This window comes from Peromyscus eremicus, chromosome 15, assembly GCF_949786415.1.
Source record: "Peromyscus eremicus chromosome 15, PerEre_H2_v1, whole genome shotgun sequence".
Taxonomy (NCBI): Eukaryota; Metazoa; Chordata; class Mammalia; order Rodentia; family Cricetidae; genus Peromyscus; species Peromyscus eremicus.
The window spans coordinates 71,013,502-71,026,087 of NC_081431.1; the positions used below are offsets into that span (position 1 = coordinate 71,013,502).

The 12,586-nt window shown below is 47.6% G+C and overlaps 1 protein-coding gene across 1 annotated transcript in view; it reads left to right on the forward strand.

Annotated features, from left to right (window-relative positions):
- Nucleotides 1-9,555: 9,555 nt before the first annotated feature.
- Marco (macrophage receptor with collagenous structure) overlaps nucleotides 9,556-12,586 on the forward strand; it is a 31,970-nt gene continuing 28,939 nt past the window's right edge. Inside the window, exon 1 of the mRNA XM_059280202.1 lies at nucleotides 9,556-9,664. Within this exon, the coding sequence (XP_059136185.1) occupies nucleotides 9,556-9,664 (109 nt within the window). The remainder of the gene's footprint in view (nucleotides 9,665-12,586) is intronic.

Genomic DNA, 12,586 nt, shown 5'->3' on the forward strand with positions numbered 1-12,586 from the left:
TAAAGGATAACCATGCTACAATCCACAGACCCAGAGAGGCTAGGTAACAAGGAGGACCCAAGTGGGGACACATGGATCTCCCTGGAGAAAGGAAATAGAGGAGATCGCATATATATTTTTAAAATTTATTTTTATATATGTGTGAGTTTTATTTATACATATATATATTTATACATATATATATATTTATGTGTGTGTGTGTGTGTGTGTGTATGGTATATGTGTGGTATGGGTGTGCATACAAGCATGCCTGTGCATGTGCCACTACCCCCACCCAGCCTGTTGGTTTTTGTTTGTTTGTTTTAATGCCGCTTCAGGGGTCAAATGCAGGCCACACTTTCCTGACTGAGCCCTCTCCTCAGCCCTCAGCCTGACTCTCCTTGTACGTGAGACACGTATGTGCGATTGTAGGTGGGTGCGCCCGCCCTTTCCTGGGCATGCAGGGACAGAGGGTGGCATCAGGTATCCTGCATGTCATTACACCTTACACTTCGACACAGCCAGAGCAGACTGGTGATGAGGCCTCTTACAGCCACAGCAGCTGGCTGTAAAGAAATGTGGAGCCACCACGGAGAGTCTGCCCGTGACTCCCCGACTCCAGGCCCTGGATCTAGGACATCAGGTTCCATTTTCACTTCCCCAAGAAAGTTCCCAGATCTCAGGTTGCCAGACCCCCTGGGCTCCATCCCCAGCACCACATAAACCGGGCATGGTTACACGCGTTTATACTCTTAGGACTCGGGAGATGAAGCAGAAGGATCAGAATTTCCCTAGTCATCCTCACTTCCATAGCAAGTTCAAGTCTAGCCCAGGATGCCTGAGACCCTGTCCCTTAACCCCCACAAAAAAGTAATAATATAAAATGACAATATAATAATATAATAAAATGAACGAAGAAAGATCAGTAGGGTTGGAAGACTACCAAAAAGTACTGTCTTTGGAAGTAACTAAAGAGGTTGTCTCAAGGAGGAGAGTGCTTCTGCTGAGGAGTGAGTCATGAATGCTGCCTGAGGAGTCCTTTGCTGTATCAGCAAAGGCTGTCTCAGCCGAATGATGGTGAGACACCCCTTTGCAGTTGACAGACAGTAGTACAGGAGCAGAGGAGCTGACTCCAGTGGGACAGATGACTTTTGAGGATGTTTACTAGAAAGGAGAGCAAAAATTGGGTGTTAGGTTATAGGGAAGTAGGCCAGGGGCTGATACGTTAGGATTGAAAAAATATCAGGGTCTGTGCTCTGCAATCGGGAGTGTTCAGCTGAGATTGGGAGTGCTCCAGCTGAGATCGTAAACCCAAGTAGAGGAAAGAAAAACCCACACCACTGAGGAGGTGATGGGGACCAGTGAGGAGAGCACACACTGAGGGCTAGGTCTTGACGGAAGCCTGGAAATTTTCACGAAATTTTAGAGCAGTAGGCAGGATCCTTGGATCAGATGCCAATGGAGAGAGTGTGGAGAAGTTCTTTCCCTGGTGCCTGGGACTGTCCCGGCAAAGGAGGGCATGGTGTGCACCAGGGAGAAAAGACCAGTACAGAGGAGGGCACAGAGCCTGGGAGGACGGCTCAGTCAGCAGAGCACTGGCCTTGCAAGCATGTCTTGATTTCAGCCCAGAATGTGAGTTTTATAAAGCCATGTGTGGTGATGTGTGCTGAGGAAGAGGTGACATAAGGGTCCCTGGGGCTCACTGGCCAGCCAGTAGCCTCATCAATGACTTCCAGGCCAGTGAAAGGACCTGTCTCAAAAGAGGTAGGTGTTGTCAGAGGAATAACATCCTAGCTTGTCCTCTGGATCCACACAATACACACATGTGTGTAACTGCCCCCCTACACACACACACACACACACACACACAGAGAGAGAGAGAGAGAGAGAGAGAGAGAGAGAGAGAGAGAGAGAGAGAGAGAGAATTATAAGGGATCGTAAGACTCTATGAGCATGTAACTTGTGGCTACTGTTTCCCACACCGTGTTTCCCACATTTCCTAAGCCTGCTCCAGGGAAGGGTCAATATTGTTCATGGAATTACCTGTCAGTGCCTCATTTTGCTCTCTTACAGATGAAAATCCATTTGACACCCCCTTTCTAAGTGGTGTAATGAAAAGTTTGGTCAGCTATGAAGACATCAAGGGTTCCAGTAATGAAGGGTGTGGTGTGTGGGCTCAGAAGAACTTGTGTCTCCGAAATCAGCGTGGGAGGAGCTGCCTTCCTGACTATTCTAGTTTCATTTCTGTTGCTGTGATAAAATGTTCTGACCAAATGCAACCTAAGGGAGAAAGAGTCTAGTTGACCTACAGTTTCAGGATACAGCCCATCATGGTAGGGAAGTCAAAGCAGGAATAAGAAGTACCCAGTCACATCACATCCACAGCCAAGAAGACAGATAATGAATGCGTGCAGGTTTGCTTGTGATCGGTCCCCTCTCTGCATTTACACAGTCCCAGGATGCCTGCCTAGAGAATGGTAACACCCACAGTGGACTGAGTCATCCTACATCAATTAACTATCAAAATCATCACCCACAGACTTGCCATCAGACCAATCAGATCTAGATGATCTGTCATTGAAATTCTCTTCCCTGGTGACTCCAAGTTTTATCAAGTTAACAGAAACATCACACTGGCCTTGCCCTGGGGCAGCCCTGGTTGGAAATCTGCACAGGGAGAGTCTCCACAGAGACCAGTTTAATTCTTCTCTCTTTATTATTTAAATTTTATTTTAAAATTCTTATACAAGTATATGCTACTGTGTTGAGCATATTCCCCTGGCCCCCCCTCTTCCCTTCTCATACCTTCACCCTCCTTTTAGCACCCTTCACTCCCTAGGCAGTCTCACTTCTCTGTTCATGTCCTACATACACACATATATAATTTTATACATCTCTATAAAATACTGGAGCCACAAATCAGAAAAGAACATCTTATATTTGTCTTTCTGAGGCTGGCTTAATTCACTGATATAACTATTTCTAGGCCCATCCATTTTCTTGCAAGGGGCATGGCTTCACTGTTTTTGGCTGAACAAACTCCAATATATATACATTTTCCTCACCCATCCCTCTGTTCCTGGATGCTCAGGTTGGTTCTGTAACTTAGCTGTTGTGAATAGTGCTGCAGTGAATATTGACATGCAAGGATCCCTGTGGCTGTGAACTTAAAGTGCTCCTGGTAGAGACCCAGGAGTGGTAGAATTGGGCAGTGGCTTCTCTGTCCCTTCTTCTGGTGTCTGAGCACAGCTGTGGTCCGGACCCTGTCCCTGCCACCATGTATGGAGGACTTTGACTCCGTACAGTGTCGGGCTCTAACCCCAAACCACAGACAGAATGCTCCAGGATGCCAAGGTCCACCCACCACCTTGCCATCCCAGTGGCCCAGAAGACAAACTCCTGTTATACTAGTCTAGTGACAAGGACTCCAGCCTCTCCTTCTTTTTAATTTCTGTTTTAATTAACTTCCAAGGTAAACTGCAAAATGCATACTGTTTCAAGCATAAAGTTCAATGTATTTTAAAACTAGCACCTTAATCATACAGCATATCTTTATCACATCAGACACTCTCTGCACTGTCAACATCCCATCAAAAGCAGGGGCTCTGTTTTCAGATACCGAAAATGAGTTTTGCTTGTTCTGGAACCTTCTAAGAATGGAATCATACCCTAGGTACCCTTTGAGTTCTAGCTCCTCTCACAGAACATGACAGGTCTGGAGATTTATCCCTGTTGGGTCTTATCCCATGGTGTTTGGATGTGGATGTAGCTTGGTGTATTCACTGTCCGTGGCTGATTGTGTGGCTGTTTTTTTCTTTTTCAACATTTCTTTTGAAAGACAGGATCTCATGGAGCCCTGGTGGCCTGGAACTCACTGTGTAGCCCAGAATGACTGAATTTCTGGTCCTGCCTCCACCTCCTGAGCACTAGGAGGGCCCCACCACACTCCATTGTGTGCTCTGCTGGGGACAGAACCCAGCTTTTTCACCTGTTAGGCAGGCAGAGCCACATCCTTAGCCCCTGGGTAAAAGTTTCAGACGGGTATTTCCCGTGTATGTTTTTCAGCCAAGCAGGTCCTGTCGCCTGCTCTATTGGTGGCCTGAGACAAATGACAGAACAAGAGGCCTGACAGTAGAGGAGAGATGAAGGGACATGGGATCAATACAGAGGCATTGTGTACCCACCGGCTGAAGGCTTGGACTCTTTGGACCATTAGTTGGGTGGGGTGATTCTTACACTGAAATAACCCAGTCAAGAAAGATGCAGACTACCACGATAACTAAGCCAACCAAGAGGCCAAGAGGCCTCTTTGATTTTGGCCAGTGATCAAGAGCAGGATAATGCTTCAGAGTCGCTTTGCTTCAAAGCTCAGGGGACAGTGCTTTTCAAGCAAAAATCACAATATCAACATCAGATGAAGGTCAGAGTAGCCTTGCAACATTTGTTTAGGCAGAATACAGTTATTTCAGACACAGCATGACAACTAATTTAGATTTATACCCTTTTCAGTTATGCTTAGTTCATATAAACATTACTTATTTTGATTAACACATCTGGACCATGGTCAGGGTCATGGGAATCCCAAATAGGTTGCCAAGGCAGGTGTGGCTGTTGGGAGGTAGAGGGCTGAGGAGTGTCTAAGCAGACACGAAATGGAATCAAGACAAAATGGCGTTACCCTAGTCACTTCCACACCGCATCATCAAATTCATTTTCAGGCTAGAATAAGGAAGCCCCAGAGCTCTTTTTGTTGGACACACAGGCAGTTCACCAGGGAACAAATCTGGGACCCACTCAGCCGTGGGATGTTGAGCTCTGCAGAGGACTCCATGAGTGGGGTCACACCTGCCTGGGGTCCCTTCCTCATTCCTCCATCTTACCAAAGCAGTGTGAGGCCCTTGGCTGTCACTTCTGAGAACATCAGAAAACTGGCCATAACTCCACTGAGGCCTCTTGGAATGCATTGCAACACTCCAGTCCAATTAGATGCACTCTGCCTGGAAAGTAAAGCCCCACCCTGGACATCTTGAACAAGTCAGTCCCCAGATACAAACAGGCCACTTCATCTGCAGAAGAATCATCCAGACCTGTGTTCCTGGACAAAAAAGTGTTTGAGTGGAGCGTGGGAAGAGACTGTACCTACCCCTGGAACCATGAGCTCTGTGCCTAATGGGAGACATAAAGGATTGTGAAGGGTACTTCTGACAAGGTATGAAGTGCCCCTTACAGCCTCGGCTCGACAGGTGATGCCAGCCTCTGCAGAGTGCTCCCTTTACAGATGGGCCGCTCATTCATGGGCCCCTCTGGTCCTCACCTCAGCCTATAGGCACACAGGGCACTTTTTGGAGTTCCCTGTAATGAAGATGTTAAAAACCCAGGGCTTCTACGGGGCCCAGGGGCCAGGCCCACAGGGACTGAATTGCTCAGTACTGAGTGAGGCTGCTGTTATTTAAATGGCGGTAATTTGCTGGTGGCATACATGCAGTTGGATTTTTAAATATTGCATTAAAATATTATTTGGGCTCAGCCGTTAAGAGCATTTGCTGAGCCGCGCGGTGGTGGCGCACACCTTTCACTCGGGAGGCAGAGGCAGGCGGATCTCTGTGAGTTCGAGGCCAGCTACCAAGTGAGTTCCAGGAAAGGCACAAAGCTACACAGAGAAACCCTGTCTCGGAAAAAAAAAAAAAAAAAGCATTTGCTGTACAATGATGACATGAATTTGGAGCTCAGCATTCACATAAGAAATGCATCCTGCACATGCCTACAAGAGGGGGTGGGTGGAGCCAGAAGGACCACTAGGAGTTACTGGATTCTAGACTAGCTGGGAAAACTGGAGCCCCAGGTTCAGGGAGAAACCTCACCTAAAGCAATAGGCAGAAAATGATACAGAAGGATACCCAATGCACTCTTCTAGCCTCCGATCACATGCACATATGTGTGCATCTACACTCACAGCAGACAGGCATGCACACACACACACACACAAATAAGCAAACAAATCTTTATAAGAATGCTATTCATCTTAGGGTTGGGGAGATAGTTGGGTTAATAAAGCCTTATAGGTGTGAGAACATGAGTTCAGAACCCACCTTACCCACCTCCCCCCAAATCAGGCACAGTAGCATGTGTTTGCAATCCAGTGCTGAGAAGGTGGAAGTCAGCTGCCTCTCTGGTGCTCACTGGCCAGCCCAGCCTAGCCTACTTGGGGACCTGTAGGCCAGAGAAGATCCTGGTACCACATAAGGACGGTACCTAGAAATGACAGCCAAGGTTGTCCTCTGGCACATCTCTCTCTCTCTCTCTCTCTCTCTCTCTCTCTCTCTCTCTCTCTCTCTTTCTCTCTCTCTCTCTCTCTCTCTCTCTCTCTCTCTCTCTCTCTCTCACACACACACACACACACACACACACACACACACACAATCATACAGAATCCAGTCACTGTGAGTGTAAAGCAACACATGCGAGTTTCTTAGTGGATTCCATCAACTAAGGAATCAGCACAGGATGGAGGTGCTGGGATACCCCACCTGCCCTCTATATGGGAACCCTCTAGAATTCTGCTCAGTGAACCTCAACTTTTTGCTCTTAGGTTCGTTCGACCTGGGAACTCATGGGGGACCAGGGCTTAAGGCTCACAGTGGAGAACTGGCGTGTCTGGCTTAAACAGGCTACAGGAGCAGTGTTCTGAGTGGAAATCAGACACCTTCTTGGTACCTGCGTGACAGGCAGCTTACATGCTGTGGGTGATGAGTCCTGTCTCGACAACAAATCTTGCTGAAGTACACAAGGAGCTACAGCTTTATGCTGGGCTCAGAGAGGGTAAGCAGGTCAATTGAAATTGCACAGCCAGTCCGTGAGAGAGCTGTTGTTCACATTTAGTTTCGTTTTGTGTGTGTTATATGTATATTTGTATGTGCGCGTGTATGTATACAAGCATGTGGGGGGGGGGGCAACTTTCAGGAGTCAGTTCCCTCTTTCTACCATGTGTGTCCTGGGAACCAAATCCAGGCCATCAGGCTTGGCAGCAAGTGCCTTTTACCTGTGAAGCCTTTCCGCCCTTCCCACTTTATTTTTGAGTCAGGATCTCTCATTGAACCCGAGCTCACCAAGGTTAGGCCAGCTGGCCTGCAAGGCCAGGGACTCACCAGTCTCCACCTGTTAGATATGGAGTTACAGCTACACCATCATGCCCAGCTTTCTACATGGGCACCGAGGACCCAAACCCACGTCCTCACGCATGTACAGCAACACTTCACCCTCTGCCACTGCCCTGGCTGGGAGACATGGCTCTGCCCGGCTCTGTAGCTACAGTGGACATAGGAACACTTGACATTCTTTATGTGGTCCCTCTAGGCATGGGGCTTGGTGGTTTACACAGCATTCTGCCTGAGCCCCAACCTGCTGCTGAAAGGACAGCACTGAGCCAGGGAAAGGCAGGGGCTGGGGCAGTCCAGGAGCGGGCCTCTCTGCTTTGGGAATTCCCCTCCTGTGGGAGGGCCCCAACCCCTGCCACACAGTCTGACAACCCCGGGCTTCTGGTCTGGTCTGAGCTTCTAGCAGGATGCCTCCACATGACCCAGTCCTCTCCTTTAACTTCTTCTATCCCAACTGTCTTAATGTGCATGGGTGTACATGTGTGTTCAGAGGCCAGAGGACAAGCTCAGCTGTTACCCCTCCGGCACCATCCATCCGTCTTGTTCTTTACACAGGCTCTCTGCCTGGTCTGGTGCTCACCAAGCGGGCCAGGCTGGCTGGCTAATGAGCGTCAGAGACGCACCGGTCTCTGTCTCTCAGCACTGGGATTTAAGGCATACCATGTCACCCAGCCTTTTTATGTGGGTGCTGGGGATTGAACTTAGGTCCTGACACTTGCAGGATAGTGTAGAACAAGATACTCTGAGCATAAGACCAACATCTCCATCAGATCAGCTGTTCCTACTTGCAGGAGACCCTCCATATTGCCCAGCCCTGAGCTCACGTGATTTGATTCAGTAATATAACATTGTCAGTGTCTCCCTTATCATGCAAATGTGGAGGGGAAGGTAGGCACAGCTTGAGTGACGTCTCTACCATCCCACAGCTGCCATGAGGACCAAGTGGGGTTTGCAGCAAACACCATACCCCTCCCTCCATCTGCATCTTACTAACCGTGACCTGCCACAGGTTCAACAGAGACAAGAGGAAAGGGCTTAGGCCTCACTGGGCTGCAGTGAGCATGCATGTACACACACACACACACACACACACACACACACACACACAGATACATGCATGCACATACACAGAGTGCACAGAAAAGACAGCATGCATGTGCATGCACATGTATACACACACACAGATACATGCATGCACATACACAGAGTGCACAGAAAAGCATAGCATGCATGTGCATGCATATGTATACACACACACATACACACACACACACATACACACACACACACACACACACACACACACACGAGTGTAGTATGGAAAGCTTGGACAGAAACCTTACTGGTATGCTATAGAAAGGTACTTCCCAGGTGATTGTAAAAATGTTTTAACTTTGTGTGTGTTGTTATGTGGGTTCACATGTGTGTGATGGTATGCATACATGTATGTGGAGGCCAGACGATAGTTTGTGGGGGTCAGTTCTCCCCTCACCATGCAGATCCTGGGAATCAAATTCAAGTTGCCAGGTTTTGCTACAAGGGCCTTTACCTGCTGAGCCATCTCTCTGGCCCTCCACCTTGCTGTTTAAAGTGGGCTCTCTCTCTCTCTCTCTCTCTCTCTCTCTCTCTCTCTCTCTCTCTCTCTCTCTCTCTCTCTCTCTGTCTCTCTCTCTCTCTCTCTCTCTCTCTCATTGATTGGCTAGACTGCTGGTCAGGGACACCTGTCTCTATCTTACCATCTCTGAGTCACAGACATGGCAAGCACACCTGGTTTTTATTGTTGTTGCTTTTGTTTTTTAATAGGTTCTGGTGATCTGAATTCATGTCCCCATGCTTGCCCAGGAGGCACTTTAATCTTTTCAGCCCATTTTCTAAACGTTAATGTGCTATAAACTACATGGGGACCTTATTAAACTATAGGTTTGGATTCAGTCCATGTCCCAAACCGTGGTCCTGAGGCGGATCCAGGGCCCCATTTTGTCTAAGGATGAACTCAGCCTGAAGTGGATCAGAAGAGGGTTCCAGTGTGGGCCGGAGAAGTCCTGGGATAGCTAGCTGGGTCTGTGTGAATGCAGGGGTTAGGAAAGCAGAAGGAAGGAAGAGAAAGGCTCGTTGGGTGTCACCTAGGGTCCTGAGGACAAGGAGGGTCTTCCCCAAGCCTCTTCAATTCCCCTGAACTGTCAGCTTCCCCACATAACAGCTCCACATGTCAACAGCCTGGTTTTTTAAGCAAAAATCAACTATACACTAAGGAACAGCCTCATCCCCATAGTCAGGAAACATTGTGCAAATTAAGGAATCATTGCCAAAGGGAAGTCGAGCGGGCCTCCAGCTAGCTGCCGCAGTTAAATGGGAACCCTGCTTCCTCTTGGGGAAGCATTTCTGCTGGCTCCAGGGCTTTGGCCACCTATAAAACGTAGCAATGGGAAATAAAGAAACCCTCAAGGAGGAAGCCTTCTTGGGGAGCACGGAAGAAGGAGCTGATTTTGATCAAGCCATGTGCCCTATGATGGAGACCTTCGAAATCAATGGTAAAGTACGACTCTCTGGTAATGCGATTGCACAGAACCTTAACCTCTGGTGGTGGGAAGCAAGAAGAGACCAAACTGTAGGATCTGTGGGCTTGTGACCTGGTGCGTTTTGCACCTGACTCTCACTAGTGAGACTGCATCGGGCTGAAATTCCTGGGAAGCCGACCACAGATGCTGTGCCCTTGGTGTGTAGTTGATTTTTGCTTGAAGTCTGGTCCTTTTTAAAAGTCGTATTTAAATATTTTCTCTGGTGTAAATGCTGATGCTTATTAAGGAAATGCCCCTTCTTTAACGTGTGTCTCAGGAGGGCACACTCTGTGTGTGTTGAGATGATGCTACAGGTCGAAGGATGTGAAGGAATTCCACGGGGCCTGAGATGCAGCTCGGACAGTGGTGGGCAGACCTAGCAGGCATGAAGCCCCGGGTTTGATCCCAAACACACAAACGGGTGATGCCTGCCTGTGATCTCAGCCCCAGGGAGGCAGAGGCAGAAGGATGAGGAGTTCAAGGCCATCTTTGGCTACGCAGTTTGGGGCTAACCTGGACTATGTGAAGCTCTGTTTCAAAAAGAAAATTCACAGCACTGAAACCAAAAGCTGTGTATATATTTGGGTGGAAGTCCTTTAATATCCCTCAAGGGGCTTCTGTGAGAGCCGATGTGCTGACCTGGGAACACATTCTTCCTTTCCTGTCAGTTTCTCTAGCTTTGTCACTAGTTTGACTTAGATGGAGCACAACTTTCAAATATTTAATAATTTTTTATTACATATTTGTGTGTGTGTGTGTGTGTGTGTGTGTGTGTGTGTGAGAGAGAGAGAGAGAGAGAGAGAGAGAGTGATGCATGTGCCAAGGTGAATGAATGGAAGTCAGAGAACAATTTTAAGAGTCAGTCCTCTCCTTCTATCCCATGGAATTCTGGGATAGAACTCAAATGGTCAGTCTTGGTGGTAAAGTGCCTTTACCCACAGAACTATGCCACTGCCCTCTAAGGATGTTTCAAATGGTCTCTCAACATTATATAGGTGAAGTATCTTTCACATCTTCAGGAATTTGTAGCATTTAAAGTCAGGAATGGACTTGTTTGCCACTGCAGAGCTCTGATTTCCCATTCTAGAACATTCTATAAGAATCATCTTTCACAGTGATCAGCTGGAGTGAAAGGGGGTTGTGAGCCATCTGATGTGAGTGCTGGAATCTGAACTCAGGTCCTCTGACAGTTCAGTGAGTGCTGCTGACCACGGAGCCTCCTCTGCAGCCTCTGTGCCTGGCTTCCCAACGGGCTCTGGGGATAAAGCCCAGGTCCTCATGCTTGCGAGGCAAGCGCTTCACTGATGAATCGAATCTCATATCCTCACCCTCTGGATTGTTCTTTAAGATACACTGTTCTAGACAATTCAGCTGATCAGATGTATTCAGTGCCTACTACCTTCTGGACACCACACCGGGCACAGAGAAAGGATACGTGATGAACAGGGCTGCCGGCCTTCAGGAAAACACACTGAGGTGGGGAGAGCAAGCCCTGCCTCAGCTGGCCTTTCTGAACAACACTGGCTGAGGCTGAACACTTCACAGGACATCACGGATGCAACCTGGGAGGGGGCCTGAGGTCAGAGCTGATGTCGCTCCTAAAGTTGAAAGGATGGAAGAAACTAGGCGCAGAAATGAGACAGTGGGCGGCTGGGGAGGGGTGACACGTGTCTAGGTCTCTCTCTCTCTCTCTCTCTCTTTCCCTCCCCCCTCTGTTTTTTTGTTTTGTTTTTTTTTGTTTTTGTTTTTGTTTTTTTTTGACAGGGTGTCACTTAAAGCCCTGACTATCCTGGAACAAACTATGTAGACCAGGCTGGCCTCGAACTCACAGAGATCCTCCTCCCTCTGCCTCCCGAGTGCTGGGACTAAGGTGTGCGCCACCACATCTGGTTGTTCTGTCTCCAAGTCTTGAAACATCTGACTTTACCATAGAAGCTTAGAGAAAAAAAAAACTTTTTGTTGTGAAATAATTATTTAGAGTCACAGAAAGTAAGGAAATACGTCCCAGAAGGCCTTTTGTGACCTTTCACCCAGTTCCTTTCAGGCACAGCTTCTTGCATAGTTTTGGTACAATCCCACAATCGGACACTGATACATTGCCCCAGTTGTGGGCAGACTCTGCACTAGGTTTAAGCCACAGGTAGTCCTCAGCCCCTCACAAGCAATCAACTCCAAGCAACCAACTGCCAAGGCCAATCAACTCCATCTCTACACTTGTGTTAATTTGGGAACATCAGAAAAATGGCATCATATTGCAGCTGTCTTTCATTTAAAAAAAAAATTGTGCATTGGTGTTCTGCCATGGGCGTTGGGTCCCCTGGAACTGGAGTTACAGACAGTTGTGAGCTGCCATGTGGGTGCTGGGATTTGAACCTGGGTCTTCTCGAAGAGCAGCCTTAACCATTGAGCCAACAGCTCTTAACCTTTGAGCCATCTCTCCAGCCCCCATATATAACTCTCTAGAGACTGGTTTTGAGGTCAGCAGGATGGCTCAATAGGTAAAAGTAGTTGCTGCCAACCCTGATGACCTGGGTTCAAACTCCAGGGTCCACATACACAAAAATGTAATAAGATTTGCTTTTATTTTTTCTGTTTTTGCATGTATAATGTGTGTGATGCATGTGTGTGCATTTGTGTGTGTTATACATGCATGTGTGTGCATTTGTGTTATACATGCATGTGTGTGCATTTGTGTTATACATGCATGTGTGTACATTTGTGTGTTATATATGCATGTGTGTACATTTATGTGTGTTATACATGCATGTGTGTGCATTTGTGTGTTATATATGCATGTGTGTGCATTTGTATGTGTTATATATGCATGTGTGTGCATTTGTGTGTGTTATATACATGCATGTGTGTGCATTTGTGTTATACATGCATATGTGTGCA